Source organism: Aethalodelphis obliquidens, unplaced genomic scaffold, assembly GCF_003676395.1.
Source record: "Aethalodelphis obliquidens isolate GAN/ISIS:26980383/991018 unplaced genomic scaffold, ASM367639v1 scaffold45, whole genome shotgun sequence".
NCBI classification, from domain to species: Eukaryota; Metazoa; Chordata; class Mammalia; order Artiodactyla; family Delphinidae; genus Aethalodelphis; species Aethalodelphis obliquidens.
In genome coordinates, this window is record NW_020837989.1 from 15,023,621 (window position 1) to 15,047,557 (window position 23,937).

Here is a 23,937-nt window from a genome sequence, read left to right on the forward strand (position 1 = left end):
TACAATAGCCAGGTCATGGAAGCCACCTAAATGCCCATCGACAGATGAATGGATAAAGAAGATGTGGTATATATATACAATGGAATATTACTCAGCCATAAAAAGGAACGAAATTCTGTCATCTGTTGAGACGTGGATGGATCTAGAGACTGTCATACAGAGTGAACTAAGTCAGAAAGAGAAAAACAAATATTGTATATTAACACATATATGTGGAACCTAGAAAAATGGTACAGATGAACCGGTTTGCAGGGCAGAAATTGAGACACAGATGTAGAGAACAAAGGTATGGACACGAAGGGTGGAAAGTGGCAGGGTGGTGGTGGTGGTGTGTTGAATTGGGTGATTGGGATTGACAATGTATATGCTGATGTGTATAAACTGATGACTGATGAGAATGTGCTGTATAATAAAATAAAATATAATTCAAAAATTTAAAAAAAACTTTTTTTTCTTCAGTTGAGAAGGTAATATATGAACACGGCCAAGAAAAAAATTCAAGCAAAACAAATAGATAAACATCAAAAGGTAACGCTTTCCTGTGCTAGAGATGACTCAATAATGGTTTTGTGCATGTATGCAATCTCTAACAGTATGTACATAAACAAGCAGTTTCATGAATATGTACAGCTTTCTAAAAACACAAATGGAAGCATATTATAGATGTCGTTCTGTGCACTGCTATTGTCATTTAACAGTATCTTAAGAAACTGTTCCATATAATAACACTACCTTACAGTACTTCACTGTACCATGGTTAATGCCCCCATTCATGGAGATGAAGGTTGTTCACTGGTTGTTGCTATGGTAAACAATGATATAAACCACTGTTGCACTGTATATGTCTTACCTAGAGAAAAAATTCCTATAAGTGGAATTTCTGAGTCAAAAAGTATGTGCATTTTTAATTTTGAAAGATACTGCTCAACTAACCTCTCAAAGGTTGTACCATTACATTTAAGCACGAGAGTGACTCCTTCCTCAAATCCTTGACAACAATGTGTAATCAAACACTTTGATCTTATTCAATCTGATAGGTTAAAAAAAAAAGTCATCTGCTTTAATTTGCATTTTTTACTGAGGAGGAAAATTGAGAATCCTCTCCTATGTGTGTGTTTTAAAGTCAAGTTTATTGAGATATACTCAACCTTTTAAAGTATACACTTCCATGATTTTTGACAAATATATATATAGTCATGGGGTAACCACCACCAGAATCAAGATGTAAGTCATTGTCATCACCCCCATCCCCCGCAAAAATTCTCCTGTGCCTCTTTCTCCATAGCCAATCCCCTCTCCCTCCATCTCTAGCCCCTGGCAACCACTTTCCATAGCATAATACTTGTGAAATCCATCCCTGTTGTTGCATAGGCCAGTAGTTTGATCCTTTTATTACTGAGTACTATTCAATTTTATGGACATATCCATTGACTAGTTGGTAGACTTTGGGTTGTTTCCAGTTTCTGGCTGTTACAAATAAAGCAGCTGTAAATATCTGCATTCAGGGCTTACGGACTACATTTTCATCTCTTGGGTAAATACCTAGGAGTGGAACTGGGTACAAATATGTAGGAGTGGGTCATATGATAAATATGTTTAACTTTATCAAAACTTCCAAATGGTTTTCCAAAACAGTTGGGCCATTTTGCATTCCCACCAGTCAATAGGAGAACTCTAGTTGCTTCACATCTTCATCAACACATGATATGGTCATGTGTTTAATTTTGAAATTTTAGGTATTCTAGTAGGTGTGTAGAAATAACTCATTGTTAAAATTTGCTTTTCCTAAATGACTACTGATGTTGGTCATCTTTTCATGTACTTTTTGGCCATCTGTGTATTTTCTTTGGTGAACTGTTTGTTCAAATCTTGTGTCCATTTTAAAAACTGGGGTGGTTACATTCTGACTACTGAATTGCAAGAGTTATTTTTAACACATTCTGGATACAAATCATTTATCAGATACATATTTTGCAAATATTTTCTCTTGTAGCTTGTCTTTTCTCTTTCTTAATATATTTTTAGGAGCAGAAGCTTTTTTTTATTTGGGTAAAGTTCAGTTTATCAGATTTTTCTTTTATGGTTCCTGCTTTGTATGTTTTCTTATTGAAGTTTAATAGTTTTATCTCTTAGGTTTATTTTGAGTTAGTTTTTGTATATAGTTTAAGATAAGGGTTGAATTTATTTTCTTCTCATGTGGATGTCCAGTTGTACTAGTACCATTTGTTGAGACAAATGTCCTTTCCCTATTGAATTATTCTGACACCTTTATCACAGATCAATTGACCATATATGGGTGGGTCCTAGTTCTAGATTCTCCTGTCTGTTCCAGTGATCTATATGTCATTCCAAAGAAAATATCATCTTGCTTTCCTGCATTTAAACATTAGTTGTATTTTGTTTGTCTTTTTCTAAAATCTTCTTGAGCCTTTCACATCCTCCATCTCCATTACATCTTTGAGGAAGTTGTTCATGTAAGTATACTATCCTCTGTGTAAATTAAGACTTCGTTTTATTTATCCTACAGGCAATTCTTGCAAGGCTAGATTTAATACTTGGCAATTTGATAAGCAAATCTGCTTATCAATTTTTTTCTGATTATAAAAGTTGTACCTCTTAAAAACTTTAAACACCTTCCATATCTAGTGCCTAAGAATCCAGAGTACTTACAGCCACTTCTGTTCTGAGATCCAAAAGCTACTGCTGTCTCAAGTCCCTGTCTTAGGAGAACCTGCCTGAAGCATCCCTATAAGCAAAGATGACAGTGGGAAGAGCAGACAGGAAGATGAGCATCCATCTGTGGTCTCCATTCTCTGGCAAGTCCAGATTGTGGTTAATAGTGACCTTACTAGTTCCCAGAAGGATCAATCCTTCATCCAAGCAGTCTACTCTCTCCCAGTCCTGGTCATCATCTGTCTGCTCCTCTTTACTGGTGGCTAAAATTGGAAGTATACAACGTGCATGACTCTGCTGCTTCCATGAGACTAGTCTTCAAACCTTGGGGCTGTTTCTGCAAGCCTTTAGGTCTTAGAAGTTGTCATGAAAAATATCTATTACTTTAAAGTTTCTTAGGGAAGAAGCTCTTGCTTGCTTTTATTTACGCTGCGCTGTGAAAGGGTGTGAGAAATGAAGGTCCCAGAGGAGTCAGAAGGATGGTTCATGGCTGGATCAGATATCAGTGGGTGAGGCATTCCACTGTAACTTGGTGCTTTAAAGCATTGCAATTTAATACCTTCCATGTGTTCTCTATAGCACCAACCTTACTTTAAACATTAGTAAAACAAACAAAAAATCAAATCAAAAGAAAACCGGAAAAAGTTACAGGATAAGAAGAGAAAAAATAGCAACACTAAACTTTCATTCCTTCACCACCACTGTGAGAAACTAATAAAGACACACACACATACACACACGAAGGGACAGAAAGGTTCAACAGCACAGAAAATGAGGCTCACAGTGAACATTCTGCCTGTCCCCAGAGGAATATCCACCAGGCAAAGCTCAGGTGAAGCCCGGAGGAAGACCCACCTGGGGGAACAATGTGATAGGCGACGGCCTTTCGCCCACCCTAAAGTATAGCCGAAGCCACCCCAGGGAGGGGTGCCATGCTGCACTGCTCCTACCCAACCAGAGCACAGCTCAGTATCCTGAGATTACAATCCGGGCAGTGAAATGAGACTGGGACAGAAGTGGAGGGGTGTCTGCTTATATAAAGGCAAGTGAATTCAGAAGGGGAAAGTCCTAGAAGAAACATGACAGTGACAAGTGAAGAACCACAGCACACTTCAGATTAACCAGGAAGTAACTCCACTTCTCCCAGAACCAGGAGAAAACTTTTCATGAGTACAGGTAGGTCCACACTAAATGAAAGATTTAAGAGCGCCAGAAAGTTGGATGGAACCATGTACAACAGTGCTCTAATATCATGTGAGAGAATGATTCTAACAGGACTCAGGAAAACTGCAGCAGAGCAAGGAGAATCTACCCACAGTGAAGTTAACTGCAAAGATTTATAAACGTCTCTGTGTTTAGGTTTAATGAAAAAGAAGATAAAAAAGCTGATAAAATACTTGTTTTCATGAAACAGAAACCAAAGCACTCTAAAAACACTTCAGAAAGCATCTGTTCTGTATTATAAATAAAATTCAGAAAAATATGGATGTTGTGAAATAAGAAATCAAAGCAAAAAAAGAAACAGACTGAAATAATAAAGGTGATAGCTGAAAGGCAGAAACGAAAAGAGCTAAATAAGTTAGTAAAAACACTGAAAATTCAATTATGCAATCAAAATTTGCATTATAAGCAGCAAAAAAAAATCAGCCCAAAAGAAATTTAAATAAATGGCATGGATATAGAGTGCAAGTTTTAGAATTTTGCTATAATGCAAAGAATCAAGAGAAAAACAAACATTAAAAGATGAAAAATGAAGACGATTTATTTTTTTAAAGACTGAGAATTGCAGAATAACAAACAGAAAAAGAATCTGTTTTCCTTTAGAAAAATATGTGTGAAAACTCCTTCACTGGACCCCAACATGTATAAGAGAATGAGTATATGGTGATATTTAAAGTAGTGGAAAGGGAGAAATTTTCTCCTTACATGGTTATTTGTCAATCAGATAAGTATTTGAGGAAAAGGAGAGTTAGTTTCCTTTTTGCATGAATATATTCCAGATGGATTTTAAGGAAAATAAAAAGGTTTTGTAGTCCTGAAACGGATAAGGTCTTTTAGGGCATAATCCATATACGAAAAAGACTGACTTCATAAAAGATTTGAATTCATGAAAATTTTAAATATTCATAAGACAAAACAAAAACAAAAGTACCATAAATAAAGTTCAAGATGATAATCTGAAAAAAAATATTGGTAACATAGCCTCCATACCTAAAACGGTTTTAAATTCAAAAGATGAATACATCAATAGAAAAATAGGGAAAGAACACAAACAGGCAATTCATGAAAGAATAAAAACCGGCAAGAAGCATAGGAAAAATGGTCAGCTTCCACCAGAATTATTTTTAAAAAATACTTACAATTTAAATGCAAAAAAGTAATAGAGTATGGCAAGGATGTGTGTGGTAAAGGACACTCACCTCAGACTTTGCTGACAGCAAATTTGGGAATATCAATTAAAGGCCTTGAAAACATGTACATACCTTGACCCAGCAATTCAACATCTTAAAATAAACCCTAAGGAAATAATTAAATATGCATATAAAAATTAAAAATAGGGACTTCCCTAGTGGCACAGTGGTTAAGAATCCACCTGCCAATGCAGGGGACATGGGTTCAAGCCCTGGTCTGGGAAGATCCCACATGCCACGGAGCAACTAAGCCATGCACCACAATTACTGAGCCCGCACGCCACAACTACTGAAGCCCACGCGCCTAGAGCCCGTGCTCCGCAACAAGAGAAGCCACCGCAAAGAGAAGCTCGCGCACTGCAACAAAGAGTAGCCCCTACATGGCAACGAAGACCCAACACAGCCAAAAATAAATATAAATAAATTTATTTAAAAAATTAAAAATAACAACAGCTAACATTTAGTGACTAACATGTGGAGGCTCTGGACTCAGCAACCCACATGCATCTTTTCATTTAATCCTCCCATTATTACAGAGGCAGAGGCTATTACTACAGATAATGAGATAGAAGACTAGACGGGCTTAGATAACTTGTGTAAAGTCAAATGGACAAGCAGTTTAATTATAACTTGCTTAACTCCAAAATGTACACTCTACACCTCTGCTATCCTGTCCCACGGGGATGTTCCCCTGAGTGCTTTCTAGAATGATGAAGAACTGAAGTCAGTTTATGGATCTGGGAACAGGGGGCTGACCTACACAATACATGACCCAAAAAAGTCGCACTTTAGAGGAACCTGAGTAACATAAAATAGACACTGTATTGTTATGTGAAAGAAGACTGCTAAAAGCATTATATATGCACAGTGTGATTCCAATTTGCATTTTTTATGTTATATGATAGAATATTATATTTAAAAGGTGACAGTCATATGATGAAACGGTCAGTAAAGATTGTCTCTGGTCTGCCCGACTTTTATTTTTCTTCTTTCTACTTTTTCTATTTCTCCAAATTTGCTACTATGACCACTCATAACTTTTAATCAGAAAAAGGTATTTAAAAATCTATACATGGGACTTCCCTGGTGGCACAGTGGTTAAGAATCCGCCTGCCAATGCAGGGGACATGGGTTCGAGCCCTGGTCCAGGAAGATCCCACATACCGCGAAGCAACTAAGCCCGCGCACAACAACTACTGAGCCTGCGCTCTAGAGCCCACGAGCCACAACTACTGAGCCCATGTGCCACAATTACTGAAGTCCGCGTGCCTAGAGCCTGTGCTCCGCAACAAGAGAAGCCACCGCAAACAAGAGAGGCTCCCGCTTGCCATAACTAGAAAAAGCCCACACAGCAACGAAGACCCAATGTAGCCAAAAATAAATTAATTAATTTTAAAAAAATCTCTTATAAAAAACTATACAGGGAGAGACAGACATGTACTGAACATGCATAGACAGAGCTGTCTGTATTTTTTAAATGTTGAGCTAAACTTTAGAAAGATTTATCTTTACTTAACATACCGGGGGAGAAAAAGTAAACAAACAAACAGTACACACATGGAAGCCACGCTATTTCTAGGAATCTACAAGTCTTCCTCCTCTTCACTCTTCAAAGACTAATGACCTCTGTTGCCAGGAGGAAGGGATGAGGGGCAGCACTTGGTATGACACTAGCAGGAAGCCACAACGCATATGCTATGAGAAATTCTGGCAAGCTTTCTTAAGGAATCCTACTCAGCAAAATACGATGTTCTCATAGTCTGGCTCTTCTATTCTTCCTCCTACCTACAGTCCCCCAATGTATCAAGAGTACACAAAGCCAACTCCAAGTGATCAAAGGAAACCTCTGGTTTTACTTAATTCTAACTCATATTTTCAGTAATAAAAATGCACTATTCCATTTCTGAGAGACTGACCAATAATCCAAATCTTAGTACCTGGTACATAATAGGGCATCCAGTGAATATAGAACCCAGAATAGGGAATGAATGGTTCACACTCAACCCAGCCATGTCAGGGAGAGGCTTTGGAGTATAGGAGCCATATTTTTTTACACTCTTGGCTAACCCAGTATAGGACAAGTACCAAGAACTGATGAAGATGAGAGCATGTTCACAAAGGGGAAGGGAGACAGGGCTCTGCCTTCAGGTCTGGAGTTTCTCTGGCCTAATGGGTGATCCCTCAATTCCAAGATCTCATGTTTAACTTAATTGATCCCTCAATTCCAAGATCTCATGTTTAACTATCTCATGTTTAACCTAATTGATAGTAAGAATCCCAGATACCATTCTCAACACTTCTGATTAGATCTTGCACTGTGGTCATCTCTCAACTCTGGTTGAACCTCAGTTTGGGATCCAGTCTATCTGTAATGTCCTCCTGGCAGAGACAGCTGGCCTTGTGACTTTTCACCTGCTGGTTTTTATTTCTCATGACATTTCTGAGATGTTCATGATTATTTTGTCTGTCCCTAGGAAAACTGAGGAAGAGAACAGGACAAATATCTTGTTCAAAGGTCACTAAGGGAAGTGATAAAAACAAGATCTTTTCATACCACTCTTTGCTTAGCACAAATGAGCTAAGATGGTTCTTTTTTAAATTAGCAAACCCGTCTAAAATGTCGTATTTCTTTTCATTAGTGTCACCTTACATAATCATCTGCTGCCTCTGAAATCTCTCTGCCCCTTCGACTCCCCTGTATCTAGTTGGTTACAAAGTCCCACTGATTCTCTTTCTCCAGTCATTTTGAGCCTGTCCTTTTTTCCTGACCTCAGAGCAGCTATCTGGCTCAGCCATTGATCAGGTATGCTCTGCCTAATCTATACCAACTGTCTTCTTCCTCCATATGACTCCATGATCAGATGTGTGCTCCACACTGCTGCCAGCATTATCCTCCCAAAACTAGCATCTGATAGAGTTACACCTATGTTGGACATACTTTTTTAAAAAAATCACCCAGTAGCATTATTTCAGAAAAGCACTCCTCTATCATTCTATTAATAGTCCTGCTCAGTCCCCAGGGTTCTATGGACTAACCCCTCACACACCCTACCTGCCCCCCACCCACCAACCTCCTAGAGGTGGCATGGGATCACCAGAGACAGGCACAGGATCCAGGCCATCGGGATCAATCTTCTGTACGTCATGTGACTGGCCTGAGACTGTGAAATGAATCATGTGAATGGCCCCCACATGGACCAGTCAAAGTCCACCCTGGGACCTTCTGTCGAAACCATCAAGAAAGACACGCTTCTTTCAGTGACACAAGCTTCAAGGACCACTGAGGCTGGATTATCTGGGACCTTCCCACAGAGAATATAGTCAATATGAAGACAAGTAGAGCTTACAAATAATGAGAAGCCAGAAGAAAGGAGTGGGAAAGCCTCCAACAAATGTGGAGTCACCAGACCCTGCCATGCTTCTGCCATCTTGGACTCACCAGTAATGTGAACAAATAAATGACTATTCTGAATTGTCTTCTTGACACTTTTGTGTAGAAAGAGTACTAACACATACAACTCCACTACTTTGAAATTTTAATAGCATCTTACTTCCTACAGAGGAAAAAAACCCCAAACTCCCTAGCACAATATTCAAGTTCCTCAACCAAAGGGGCCATTTCAGCTTTTCAGCTTTCACTCTCCTGTTGCAGCCTCAAGTACTTTCAAATAATAAAATACTACTACTACTACTAGTGAAATCAATACTCTTGGCTCATGACGTGTCCTGAATCTGAATTATTCTTCTGTTCTCTCCTTCACTACTCCGTCTTCTAGATCCAGCTCCCACTGGGTGCCAACATCATATTTTACGTTACAGTTTTCACATACATGCATAACTCCCCCTACCTGGATACTCTGCAAACAAAGAATGACTCTTTCTAAAGTTTCATCTCTAGCACCTGACAATCTGCTTCAGAGAGCAGACACTCCACAAATGTTTGCAGCTCTGACTGGAAATGAAAGACTGAGGACTGATACCTGTTAGACTGTTCATTCTTTCTTACGTTAGAACTTTTCAAAAATTAACCATATCACTGTACAACGCAGCAACAGCACTCTTGGGCATTTATCCCACAGAAACAAATTAATCTTCATACAAAAACCTGTACACAGTGTTTACAGCAGCATTATTCACCCCCAGACTAGAAATAACCCAGCTGTCCTTCATAGGGTGAATGGCTAAACAAACTGATCTCACTGCAACTACCATACATGAGACTTTTGCTTACAAGAGGCAAGTAGCTCTCTCGAAAAGGGACAGTTTTTCTGATCAACATGAGAGATGAGATTTCTATACATATGAAAATTATTTTCAGAAACTGGGATGGCAAAAAAAAAAAAAAAGACAAATACTAACAAAGAGCAGTGTCCCTGCCCAAAACACTGAGCGGGGACCCTGAGCGACAGTCTATCTCTAACACTGCGTGGCTAGGCTTCCATGGGGATGAGTAACAGCCAGGGACCTGTGAAATCTGATCTGTTTGCCATTTAGATCCACGTGACTCACCGAGGCTGCCTGCATTCACATCTAAAAATACAGGAAATGTGCAGCCTAGGCAAATTCGGCTCATGGGTTTTTGATTCAAATGCTGCACATTTAGAGACAGTGGTTGTATATTTATACCAGCCAGCTGCAAAGGAGCTTCTGCTGCTCAAATGACAGAGACTAGGTGGAAATCTAGAAGCAAAGAGGATCAGAAGACTTATCTGCTTCTACACATTTTATCTGGGAGTCATGGGATGACACCTCCTCAGTCACTAGGAACATGAGATCTGAGGTCCTCTGCAGGCTAGAAGGATTGAGCTTCCTTGGGCAATGGGTGTGCCCCATGAAGTGCCGGTCTCCAAAGAGGACAGAGGGAGTCATGAGCTATTAAAGACAGAGTAGGGTGTGGCGGTCACATGAGTGGTGGAGCGCTACTTGGACTGGTGGTAACCAAGTCCACAGAGAGGGTGTGGAGCCTTGGACTGGCCATTTTTTGTTTTGTCCAATTCCATGCAATGTCTCTTCCACTAATGCCCATGGCCATGACCGCTGGTGAGTGGGTCAGTTGGTTTCTGGGATTTACCTCTTGGACACCCAGATTCCTTCTCAAGAGGCTCCCCCTTCAACCGTTGGGAACTGCCTGGCAGAGCCACTGCACTCACCCATCAGGATACTCAGCAGCTTCTGCACTCTGGAATTGACCCCCACGATTCGGTAGAGCCCTTGCTCATTGATCCCTGAGAAGAGAAACAGTGATGATTTAATTAGAGGCATGTCAGAACACAAGTCAGGCCAACCCAGCCAAATGCACTTTTTTTCATTTTCTCGGGCCTTCTAAAAGCTGCTCTAATTAAAGTCCCCTGTCACTCAGCTCTGCTCTTAGCGAAGGAGTGGGATTTGGTACAACTGTCTAGGATTTCATGGATGTGCTGCACACTTCAGCCCTCGTATTAGTTCAGTCATCAGAGGGGCAGGAAACCTCCCTCTTCTCTTGCCAAGGCAGCATCTGAAGAGTTTTGAAAGATGCTAAATATATACTTTTAAACAGATCATATTTAACCAGTTTTTTAATTTAAAAAGACAAAAATGAAATGATAAAAAAAATTTTCATACTACAGAAAAGGATGAACACTTTACAAATGAACACTTTACTTTCACATAGAGAAGGCAAATATTGAGGTGCTGGGGCAGTTTTAATTTTTGACAATATTAGCCAAAACTGAGAAATTAGAAAATCCATTCATTTGTGGTGCAAATACTCTTCATAAAGAAAAAAGAGGGGCTTCCCTCATGGCGCAGTGGTTGAGAGTCCGCCTGCCGATGCAGGGGACACGGGTTCGTGCCCCGGTCCGGGAAGATCCCACGTGCCACGGAGCGACTGGGCCCATGAGCCACGGCCGCTGGGCCTGCGCATCCGGAGCCTGTGCTCCGCAACAGGAGAGGCCACAACAGTGAGAGGCCCGCGTACCACAAAAAAAAAAAAAGAAAAAAGTGGGTCACCTTTCTTAAACCCAAGAAAACATTCAAATAGGCTGAAAGGGGTTTACCTTCAAACACCCAAACAAAGAACCAAAACTAACCCGCCTCAGTACTTTGTTCATTTAACTGCAAGGATTAGATCATCACTGTATCATTTACATTCAGACCAACTGATATGAAATGACTTTTCTCCTGCTGGTCCTAAGCCCATCATATCTGACACCTCTCAACTAACTGGTCTCTTGCTGCTTCTTATTCCCCTGATGTCCATTCTCCACCCAGTACCCAAAATGACCTTCTCAAAGTATCAATCAGTTCAAACCATCTCTTTTCTTAAAAACCTTCCAATGGCCTCCCATTGCATCTGGATCACAATCAGAACTTACCGCGGCCCGTAAGGCCCTACATGGTTGAGCACAGGCCCACCTCTGACTGCTTTATCAACCACCTTCATGCTGCTCCAGCATGAAGCAGCCTTCCTGTTACTCCAATATACAAAGCTCATGCCTCCAAACCTCAGCCTCTGAACAAGATTCCCTCTACCTGTAACACTCTTCTCCCAGCTCTTTTCATCATTCAGGTCTCAGCTTACATGCAACCTCTTCAATAGAAAGCATCCCAATGACCAACACTATTGGCCACTGCCTTACCCAGTTGTCTTTTCTTTATAGTAGTTAACAGTATCTGAAATCATCTTTCTTATTTGGTTTCTTGTTTGTCTTCCCCCACAACTACCATGTAAACTTTAAGTACAGTGATTCTGTCTTCTTTACCGTTATATCCCCAGCACCTAGATCAGTCTACAGTACAGGACAGAATGAATAAAACATTCGTCAGTTTGGGGTCAAAACAAACTTTCCTGGAATAAACTTGGGAAAAGGCTGATTCTGCAGTGTCTTCAACAAGACCTCTACAAAAGTGGAACTGATAAACAAAAGGAAGTGGTCTGGAATGAGAGGATTTTACAGTTCAAATGGATTGTAAAAGCATGTACATCAGGACTTTCCTGGTGGTCCAGTGGTAAAGAATCTGCCTTCAATGCAGGGGACATGGGTTCGATCCCTGGTAGGGGAACTAAGATTCCGCACGTGGCGGGGCAACTAAGCCCTCGCGCTACAACTACTGAGCTCGTGGACTCAAGGGAGTCCACGTGCCACAAACTACAGAGCCCGTGCACCCTGGAGACTGGGCACCACAACTAGAGAGAGAACCCACATGTCACAACTAGAGAGAAGCCTGCATGCTGCAACCAAGACCCGACGCAGCTGGAAAAAAAAAGAAAAAAAAAAAAAGCATGTACATCACCCTGCCTGCTTCACCGGCTAGGAGACCCCGGGTCTCCTAAGGGATGGGCCCCAAGTTACTGAGTAGCAGAACCATTATTCATTCATGGGGTGGCTTGAAGGGCTTATCCTTTCTGAAGCATCTCTACTTCTTTTGTCCTTGTGCTTTCCTGGAGCTTGACACACTCCCAGCTCCTGCTGGATGATTAATGGACCTCAGAGAGTACGGGAAGTCTGTTCACCTCTGGTCACCACCAATATGTGTGTACATACACGTACTGCAGTAGGGAGACAACCCACTTCCTTCCAAGCATTTATGCAAAAATGGCATTTAACACACACGGTCCTCGATTCCTCTTTGTGCTAAATGAAAACTTCTCTAGCTGTTAAAATACATCATGTTCATCCTCATTTTAGAGGGGGAGGGGACGAGGAGGCAGAGGCTAAGAGACCAGACCAAGTGGTGACCCTCTTCTTCCTCTAACTGCTTATTGCACATATTTTCTGGTTTTATATCAGAAAAAGTCATCCTCCTGAGCTATGCGTTTGCATTTATCACACAGATTCTGTGAAGGATTTTAAATGATTAGGTGGCCCTCTTGGTTTTGGCGGCTGAGAACTGAGAGACTAAGCGGTCAGCCCACCTCCGGCATGTACGTGAACTTCATCGTAGAGGGGAGGGGACTTCTGTTTTGAACTCACTTTTAGCTCCATTTTTATGCCTTTACCTTTGTTAAGCCTGTACCTCTGATTTCTCATTCTTTTCTTTTAAAATGATGAGCAAAAATCAACTGGCTGTTGAAGAATTACCTTAGTAACACACACTTAAAAAAATGTAGAAACTGCAGTTATGGAAAACAGACAAATCCATGGAAGATAGTGAAAACCAGCAGAGACACCCACTGACAACCTGTGCAGGTATGATCTCTCCCCTCCCCACTATCCCCAGAACCCGTTCAGAGTGGGCAGGCTGGTTCGTAACTTGCATTTTTCACTTGATATATAATAATGAAAATCTTGGATTTCAATAAATGTATTTCCACTGCATTTTTAGTGATTCAGTGTTTCACTGCATGCATGGAGCACACTGTTGATGTAACCAATTTTTGAGACATTTGGCCAGTTTTTGATTTTTTTACCTTAACACCATAGCATAAACATCTTTGTGGCTCAAGTTGGCCCATGACCTTATTTCCTCAAGATCAGTTCCCAGAAATCTCGCCTACTACTTTACATTCTCTGCCTATATTTTACATATCTTTGCAAGCTACCTTAACTCTTCATTGAAGGAAGGTATAGCAGAAATAAGGAAACATCTATAAGAATGTTAGCACACATTAAAATAATTACCTAGGAAAGAATACTTTTTGACTAGATACCTAGGAATAGAACTTATAAGGGTATTTTTTTTTCTTCCCCTCTACTCAGTGCTTCATAGCCTTTACAAACATGCTTATACTTCTGAACTGGCATCTTTCTGTTTTAAAAGACAGAACTTCCTCAAACAAATAAAAAGGGCTGGAGGGTTGAGAGGCTGTAGAATAAATAAGATTCCCATCTTTGACAATGGTTCAAATCAAATCCAGTGGAAAGACAGTGATCAGCTTTTCTCTGCGTACAACAGACAGTGCATTCAAAGCTCGAAACTGCCGGAACTGAGGAATCCCCTCTGCGGCGATCTTTGCGGAGGGGATGGAGATCACGGGGATGAACCAGCTTCCCTGACCTCAAAGCGCTGTTCCTACGGACCCAGGAAAGGTCAGTGTTTGACAGGCAGGGCCTGACCACAGCACCACGGCAGGAAAACAGGGGCCTGACCCCTTCTCCCTACCCAGATAGTGCCCAGGGCAGGGTTCCTAATCTGGGGTCTACAGACCCCAAGTGGCCCACTAGAGAATTCAGGGTGTCTATCAACTTCCATTGGAAAACAACCACACCTTTATTTCCACTAATCTATAACTGAAATTAAACATTTCCTTCCACTGCAATATAAGCAACAAATCACAGCATTAGCAGTACCTGCAACTTGGTCAGAAACCACAGATATTTTCCGAACACGTTACAGTTGTTACAGATACCCTGAACTATCACTATTTCTGAATTATGCTAGTTATCAGACCCACCACTGTAACTGAAAGTGTTAGCAAAGAAACACATATATTATTATATCACAACCACGGTTTTAGTATTTTAACTGAATTTCAGTAACTGGATTCCTTATAATCCTATGTATTTGATATGCATGCATTTAAAACAATCTTCTGATCAGCCGAAGAGGCTGACAACTAAATCAGTTGAGAGCCTCTGCACTTCAGAGCAACAGGCCTTGTGGAAACACACCGCCAATGGCATTTGGAGAGTTAATGAGTCACTTGACATTGGGAAACAGCAGGTAGCAGGTCTGCCACCTCACCAGATGTGTAACCTTCACTGAGAATAATGCCATCTGTTGAACTACTTTACCTCTGGTTTCCACAGCGTGGATGCATTTCCTGATGATGCTGAAGCCAATGCTGTCCAACTGTGCAGCTGAAAGAGGAAGAAAGGGGCAGTCAAGTTGCTAGCTGTGCACACCAACCCCGGAACAGTGCTTGACCAACCCAGAATGACTCAGTCCCATGGTGCGGCCATGTAGCCTTTTCATTTTTTCCACTGAAAGTACAGGAATGATTCAAAATGTAAAACTGCTGGCATTCATGAGGAGCTTACCATATGCCAGGTACAGTGCTAAGTACCATTTTGCACATACTATCTCATTTAATTTTCATGGTAACTCTCTGCAAGGTTATCCTCTATTTACAGCTGACGAAACTGCAGCACAGAGTGATGAGCACTTTACTGAAGGAATAACTAAGCAAACTTTAACTTGTTTTGTTATTATCAGGAGCTGCAGGACTAACTGCTTGTTGGTCTCCTTCAAAAAGCATAAAGTAAATGCTCAATAAATGTCAGGTAAGTGCTCCACAGAGCTCACCTTGTTTAATCCTAGCAAGTCCTCTAGGTTGAGTCCCAAATTACACATGAAGAAACTGAGATTTGGCAAAGCTAAATATCTTGACCAAAGTTGCAGAGTTAATATGTGGGAGACTCGTTCCAGAGCCTGTACAACCTTAACTGCCTTAAAAGTGACTGAAAAATAAAATAAAAGTAAACATTAAAATAAAAAGTGACTCTGAGTTAAAGAGAGGAATAAAATTCTGCTCAGATGACTAGAAAAAAGGAAAAGTGACCAGGAGGAAAATTAAAATAGCCAAGGACAAAGAAGCTATCTAAGGAAAAAGCAATAAGGCAGAAGAGCCATCCTCTGTGTGGTAAATCAGCAGGCGGTGACAGGTTCTCCATCTGCTCCAAAATCCCCTAATGTCACTCAGAAAATAAATGGCAAATAGCAGCAACTTTTTCCACAGCATAGAACCAACTGCCCACCTGGCAACAGGGCTGGAAACCCACCAAAATTCATCCCCATGCTTTGGTTACCCAATGATTAGACGTGGGTGGTAATCTTTAAGAATGGGTTCATCTTTGACCTCCTTAGGACATCAGGACAAGACATTCTACAAACCAGTGTTCCGAGTGGAAAAGGGAATGGCAGAAAGGAGGAAGGTGAGTATTTATAAACATTTGTCATCATCCCAGGGCAAGAAATAAACTTGTAAAATATGAGAACTGAGCTGAACTTGAACTCAGCTTGGATCTAACCCAAATGGAATCTCTCCAATTCTTAATACATACGGGTGAATGTAGGTCCAATGAAGAAAATAATCCTTTAAAAAAATCACTGAAAATTCCCCAAATCAAATTAAAAAGAAATTCTAATTGCCCCAAACTTCTCTTCCCAAAGAGAATCAGCTCTTGCTCTTACATGTGTACTTATCACTTGGTGGTACTTATTAATAAATATACTTGGCCTCTAGGATGGTAAGTAAAGTACCAGACAGGGAGGAAAGCAATGTTCTTCTTCCTGGAGACCACCTGCTATACAAACCATTGTTCTTATACCCTTAAAGCTATAAGGAGCCTACTAACTCAATCCCTTGCTTCTTCTAGTATGAACCAAGTGTTTACTCTGCAAATCGGGTTGTATCAAGCTTTCTGACTCAGATCGAGATCACTCTTCCAAATGAAATTCAACTCATACCATAGACTTTTCCCAAATTTTATAACAAACTGTAATACACAGCCTAAAAATCTGTTGGAATCTAGGCAAGATTTTTTTAAAATAACGACCTTATTGAGATATAATTCACATATTGTAAGGGTCACTCATTTAAAGCTTACAATTCATTAATTTCTAGTATATTTACAAATATATAGATCACCACTCTCTACATAACATTTTCATCATCCCCCATGAAAAACCTCATACATATTGGCAGTAACTCCCTATTTCCCCCACTCCCTCAGCTCCTAGAAACCACAAATCTACCTTCTGTCTCTATAGACTCGCCTACTCTGGACATTTCACATAAATGCAACCATATGATACACTGTCTTTTGTATCTAGTTTCTTTCACTTAGTATAATGTTTTCCAGATTCCTCTATGTTGTAGCATTAATACACTTCATTCCTTTTTATGACTAAGTAATATTCCATTGTCTGGATATACCCCATTCCATTTACCCGTTCATCAGCTGTTGGTTTCTGCTTTTTGCCTATTATGAATAATGCTACTAGAAACACCCACATACAAATCTTTGTGTGGACGTATATTTTCATTTCTCTTCAGTATGTACCCAGGAGTGGAAGTGCTAGGTTATATGGTAACTCTATGCTTAACTTTTTGAGGAAATGCCAAACCACCTTCTAAAGCACTGGACCATTTTACATTCCCACCAGCAACATATGAAGGTTCCAATTTCTCCACATCCTTGCCAACATCTGTTATTGTCTTTTTTATTACTGCCGTTCTGGTGCATGTGAAATGGTACCTCATTGTGGTTTTGACTTGCATTTCCCTAATGACTTCTGATGTTGGGCACCTTTTCATGTGTAGGGGAGAATTTTCATTCCTTTATACAACAGTCAGAACAGAGCCTACTGGCAAGTATTTGTTAGAGGGAAAATTACTTTCTATACTTAAGGAGGTTTCCCAAATGTCCATAATGTGATTCAATAGTCAGTTGAAGCCTTTTGGTTCTTCTTTTGAGATGTGCTTAAGAGGATCCTTGCATAGGAATGATAGTCAAAGAAGTTTGGGAGATTAAGAACTGCAGTTGTGGACAGTGCTCTGGGGAGCTGCTGAGACAGATTCCAAATTTGGAAATTTTAAGAGTAGGTTTGTGAACATGGTCTTGTTCTAGGCATTGATGAACTTCTGTTCTGGACAAAGAGTATTTTGCTTCCTTACCCTGTGAACATGGGTAAAAGTTTTGAAAAACTGGAAATAACCTGGCAGCTGACAGTGATGACCCCAGTGGCCAGAAGATATGTGCTCATAAAGCCACCAGCCCAACTAGCAGAAGAAATACGGACAAAGCTAGATATAACCCTGTAGAGACAAATCAGTCCTTGACCTTTTCTCATGGAACTGTGGGAAGCTGGATTCTTTTCTAGGTAAGTAACTGCTAATGGAAGAGAACACAATGGAACCTCCCAAGTATAACCAGAAAAAAACTAAATTCCACTAACCTACATTAACTACAATTATTTATTTTGGAAAATGGCAAAGCAACCCCCGCGCTCCCCCCACAAATCTCTGAATAAATGTTCCTTCTTTGGTTTTCCCAACATTAGAAGTTCTCCATTTTGTTTTATACCAGCAAACCCCTTTTCTTGAAATAAATCTTACACAGATGCTACACATAAAGGCCTTCCACATTACACATGTAACAGTATTTATTAGTATATGTTAGTTGTCTAAGTCCAAATACATATAACAAATTCACATACTGCAAAGTCAAATGCTAAGAGCGCAAGGTAACTCTCTATTAGCCTCTGATGTGTTCAAGTCACGTACTGATAATTATTGCAGTTTTATAAACAAAACTGTGTTAAGAAATGGAATTCATATCAAACAACAGTTCCCAATAAGGAACTCAAGAAATACAGTTTACCTATCATTATTCCAAATCTCTGAACTGGAACTGGTATAAATTATTACACTGCCCCCTGCACTAGCACTTCCCTGTATCTCTCTGTCTCTGGTACCCCTCCACCACACACACACACACACACACACACACACACACACACACACACACACGCACACGCCCACGCCCACACACGTACACAGGTTTGACTGCTACTCTCACGAACCTGAGTTTCCTGCTGATGTTATGATTAGGTTACAAATGATGAACAACTGCTTTCTTATTTATCATGTACCGAGTACCACTGATGTGATAGGGACTACAGTGCATCCATACCCAGACCATTAGTCCTGATCTCTGTCCAGCAGGTACATAATCTAAGTTAATTGAGATCTCCTACTTGGAAAATCCAGTTTCCACTAAAAGGTTTAGAACACCACCACCACCAAGCAGAGTTTGCTAATGACAGAAAAAGTCTGAGCAGCCCGCCAGATGGAAGCGGCTGTCCTTAATCCCTTCAAGCAGGTGATTCAGCTCTTTTACTGAGCCCAGGCTCAGAAAAGGTCAGGGATTTATTTGCAATTGCTGTATCCTTATAATCTCCAGAAATAATCTCTCATCAAATATCTACTTGCATTATTCCCTTAATTTGACTGCTGATGAATTGTTGCAGGGCCGGTGGCTCCCAGGCCTGACACCCACCGTCTGGCAGTTAAGGCTTGGACCAGCTAACCTTCCTGACTCACCCTCGAGTTCACCTCTGCCCAGGTTTACGCACAGGGCAGGCCAAACAGTTGTCGTATAATGAATGTTCACAGAGCTCGCACCAAACACCCAGGCTGACCCACCAAGTTAGAAAAGGGTCATCCTCTTAACTGTCATGTCAACTTTTGAAGCATTATTTGTCTGCTTTTAGAGAAAGGAAAGGGCCAGGGTCACACAAACCTATTTTCTCAAAGCTCTCTGGAGAACAGGAGGACATGAGACAGGTGGTTTGACTCTCAGCTAACCTGGAGAATATTCGGGCTGAAGTGGGAGGAGGATGCCTGGCCGACCTTTGGGGCTTATGTGTATCATGCCCAGGGTACGCACTCAGACAGGAAGGAGGCAGGTTAAATTCAGGAACTGACTGTTTTACTGCAATGGGCTTAAAACAACAACATACTGTAAGGTTCAGTCAAATTGTTTAAAAGAAGGAGGCTGGTGGGCCAGGTACACACAGGATTTTAGCATAACCTTCAATGTCCTGTTCTGTAGCTTCTAGTACCTCACACTACCTCATCTGACACTGCCTGGCCTTAAAGAAAAACAAAACAAACAAACAAAAAAACCCAAAAGAGGTATATAGGTGATGGTAGAGGGTGAGAACTCCAATGAAATCATGAGCTTCACCCTCAGCACTCCCCTTCTTTCTCACCCCCCATATCCAAATGATCACCTCAATTTTACCTCCTACTGAGTCTCAATTGTATCTAGTTCTCTCTGCCTTCACCACACCCACCCTGGTCCTGGACCAGGTCCTGGTTATCTGCTACCAGGATGGTTGCAAGGCCCTCCTAACTGGTCTCTTCACACCTCCTCTGGCTCCCTCCAAGCTGCCCTCCGCCCCGCAGCACCCATGACCTTGACAAAACCAGACCACATCACCTCTCTGCTGAAACACTCAGTGACACCCCACTGCTCTTGGGACGATAACCCCAGCCCTTAACATGGCCCACACAGCCCTGCATGGTCTGGCCCCAGCCTCATCTCAGTCCCTCCCCTATGTCTCAGCATCCCAACCACACTGGCTTCCTCTCCGAGTATCCAACTGACCACGCTTTCTCCTCAGCCTTTGCACAAGCTGTGGATTTCACCTGGGAGCCCCTTGGCCCAAATAACTCAGAATTCTCAGGTCTCCCCCATCAAGTATCATCTCCTCAAAAAAGCCTCTCTGACCCCTCCACCTAGATTAATGCCTCCATCATGCACTTGGATATAATGCCATCAACCTCTCCTTCAGAGTATGCAGCACAATTACAGGTTTACCTTTATGAGTATAATGCTGGGAATTCCCTGGCAGTCCAGTGGTTAGAACTCTGCGCTTTCACTGCCAAGAGCCCAGGTTCAATCCCTGGTTGGGGAACTAAGATCCCACAAGCTGCATGGTATGGCATGAATGAATGAATGAATGAATGAATGGTATGATCCTGCAAAAAATGTCTGTCTACCAAACTAGATATGCGTTCATAAAGGCAATGGTCCATGTATAACTTTACTCATTTATTTTATTCACTACTATATCTCTGTCTTTCACTGTCCCCTATAGTGCTAGAAATGAAGTGGAAGCCTGTAACTTTTCATTTGGTGTAATTTTTCATTTTGGATGCAAGGATAGGTAAATTGGTGACTGAATGGCAGGAAGAGTTGCTGAGGGGCAGCGTCTTAGAGTCAAAATCACCTTTCAAACTTCAACTGATGTACATACACCCTATGAAAGTAGAGGAGTTAAGTAAGCTTCTGGTCCTCAGCGAGACCATCTTTTGTGAGGATACAGAGGTTAAATAAAGAAATGAATGGCTTAATCTAACCACTTCCTTCCTTCCTGTATCAGTACAAAGAGGTATTACCACCAAGCAGTACAGCCCCAAGAATCAGTCCTAGAGAAGGGAAAAACGAAAGCTGTGCAAGCCAAGACATGGAAGAGAAGAGATAAAACCAAGTTTAGGTTTCCTGGACACTCTGAGAAATCTTCTGCTTGCCCACTGAGGCATCACTAGCACTGTGCTGCACGTGGTATGAAACTAGGCTGGCTACTTCTTTTCACGTCACACTAACTGAGCCATCCAAACAGTCAGACAGGCCTGAGCGTGGAGAAAGCTCTAGAAGACAAGAGCAGTCCCCCCTAGAATTTGGTGCTGCCCACTCTTCAGGTCCAGGAGCCCCTCTGCTAAAAATTACTGACCTGCTGTCGCCTATCTCCAAATCCTTAGTATTCACAACACCCAGAAACTAGGCAACAAGTGGCCAAATCACCAATTCTGAATAGAAGGGACCTTTCCGTATCATAGGTTGACTGATGGACATATAGTCTGAAAAAATGATGCTTTGGGATATGCCCAAAGTTACCCCATAGGTGCATCCCAGAAATGCTAACAGACCTCAGACCTCTCCTCAAAAGGAGAGGAGCTGACCTACCTGAATTAGGCTCAGCATGAATTAGATGGAATTACCACTTTGCTAAAGCTGGTATTTGACAAGTTTTTCCTAGTCTGAAAAACTTCCCTAGGAAATTTATTCAACTTTCCTTTGATCAAAAGACCACCTTGCAAGTGTTTTTTATGGGAGAAATGGAATTTGCTAGAAAGAAAAACAAGAGAACTGAGACGTAAAGGAAGTCACTGCTGCGCTTTTAATGTGGATGGATACAGGAGGTTGTCTGGAGTTGCTGAGGGCGGCCCACCATTTTATGGACAGTTCCCGGGGCATGTTCTCACCACAGAAATTTACTCAATTTCCCTACGTGATTTGCTCTGTGATTTGCTCTTTAAAGCTCGGCCTGCCTCGCTCATTCTGAATTTAATCCATTTCAGCATCATTAAAAGCCATGAAGAAAAACACCCACATTGAATTCTCCCATCTGGAGAAGAGATTTCCAATTGGCTCACACACTCAGAGGGGCTCACACCCTTTCTCCTCAGCATGTGAAGCCCCAGAGTTGCCAGGGCTCCCTGGCTGTGGCCCCTGGAAAACCATCTTCATGAAGCTTCCAGTGGGCCCAGGAAAGGTGTGAGTTCTCTACTTTGGCAGTTACCCAGAGCCAGTTTTTAATCCCAGATCAGCTCCCCAATCCTGTGTCCCATCCCATTCCACTGCCAACTGCCCCCCAGCGAGGTACTCAGGGAATACGAATGAACTTTAATATTAACTGAAGTCACACAGACAGAAGTGGTATGTACTGGAAAAAGAACAATGAGCTCTAAAGCCAGACAGACCTGGCTTAGAATCCGGCCTCTGCCACCTCTGGCTGGATATGATCTTAGGCGAGAAGCTTCACCTTCCTTACCTGTGTGGTTGGGATAACTCACCTACGTGTCGCAAAGGTCAAATGAAATGCACGGCAACTGAGACTTACTTGATATTCAAAAATGGTCACTAACAGTACTACAATATTAGGATGTAGTAACTACAGTACATCATGATATTTGAATCAAACTTTCCAGTTGATGAAAAACTCTTCATACCCAAGTTCATGTTAACCTTACAATAATCCCATGGGGTACCTATTATTACTATTCTTACTAATAACTTCTTGCTGTGTTTCCACACAAATTAAGTATGATGAAGGACAATACATTACCATTTATGGAATAAGTTAATAAATTATAGCTTACTTGATTTTTCCAGTATATCTGTTAAGTTTTTATGATGAGAAAAGCCAGGCTCATGATGTTAAAGTGGTACCAACAATGATGATGGCAGTAGTAACACTTACTGAGCACACAGCGCTGCTCTGGGCGAAGCACTTAATTGCATCATATCATCATCATCACCATCCCTATTTTGTAGCAGGAAACCTTGGCTCAAACAAGGCTAAGGAACTTCTACGTGATTATGGCATTAGTGAGTGGTGGAACCAGGATTCTAACTTGGGCTGACTCCAGGGCTCATCCTCTTCTACTCCCTGCTCTTCCACTGAAGTTCACATAATTAGTCAGAAAAGGACTGGGGCTGGGGTCACATTTTCTGGATTCTGCCCTTTCTACTCCAGTAGCAGTTCCCAAATCTAGCAGACCACAGACTCAGGGGCATGCTTGTTGCAATGCAGATTCTGGGTGCCCTCCCAGAGGCTATGCTTCAGTAGGTGTGAGAATCACACGAGATAACACTGTACTGCACACCAAGCAATTAAAACTATTATCAGTAAAGACAGATACAAACGCTTACTGACTGTTAATTAATGGGTAATATCTATTCCACAGTCCCCATCTGATAATAAGGATTCACCAGTGCTATGTACCTCAAAATGTAATGTTGGCTTGTGCCATTGGGGTATATGAAATGATTCTAAGTAGTTCACAAATAAATATTTGCGATAGTTATACACTTATTTTAATAAGCATTATAAATTTATTGGTTTATCACACAAAGCATGATATGTTTTTTAAATAAATGTAGTCTAAAAAGAGTGAATTGATTTTAAAAAATAGTAAGTAAATAATATTACAGGTGGCATATGTATATGTTAAAAAAATAATGAAGGTGACAAACAACACATTTGGGAACTACTGTCCTAACTTGTACCACACACCACCTTCAACTTAGCTGAAAGGACAAGACGGGAGGGTACCACATTCTACCAGCAAGCTGTCCTATTTCAATAGTCATCCTTGATTCCTTGCTGTCTTTCACACCCCATATCCAATCTGTTAGCCAGTCCCATCAGTAATAACTTACACCTAGAATCCAACTACTTCTCACCATGTCCATTGCTAATACCTTGGTCCAAGCCACCATCATCTTCTGCCTGGACTGCTCCAATGGCCTCTCAACTGTTTCTCCTTCTGCCCCCTACAGTTTATTCTCTGCCGGCA

General features: G+C 41.2%; 1 protein-coding gene across 5 annotated transcripts in view; it reads right to left on the bottom strand.

The window, feature by feature from the left end:
- The window catches only part of ARHGAP26 (Rho GTPase activating protein 26), a 483,828-nt gene that overhangs the window by 193,174 nt on the left and 266,717 nt on the right, over positions 1-23,937 (bottom strand). For all 5 annotated transcript variants that reach the window (XR_003427757.1, XM_027081740.1, XM_027081743.1 and 2 more), the window contains exons 13-14: positions 14,798-14,863; positions 10,235-10,309 (exon numbers count right to left, since the gene is read on the bottom strand). Coding sequence is in view for 4 of the 5 variants with exons in the window: in XM_027081740.1 (XP_026937541.1) it covers positions 10,235-10,309; positions 14,798-14,863 (141 nt within the window). In the remaining variant the exon portion in view is untranslated. The remainder of the gene's footprint in view (positions 1-10,234; positions 10,310-14,797; positions 14,864-23,937) is intronic.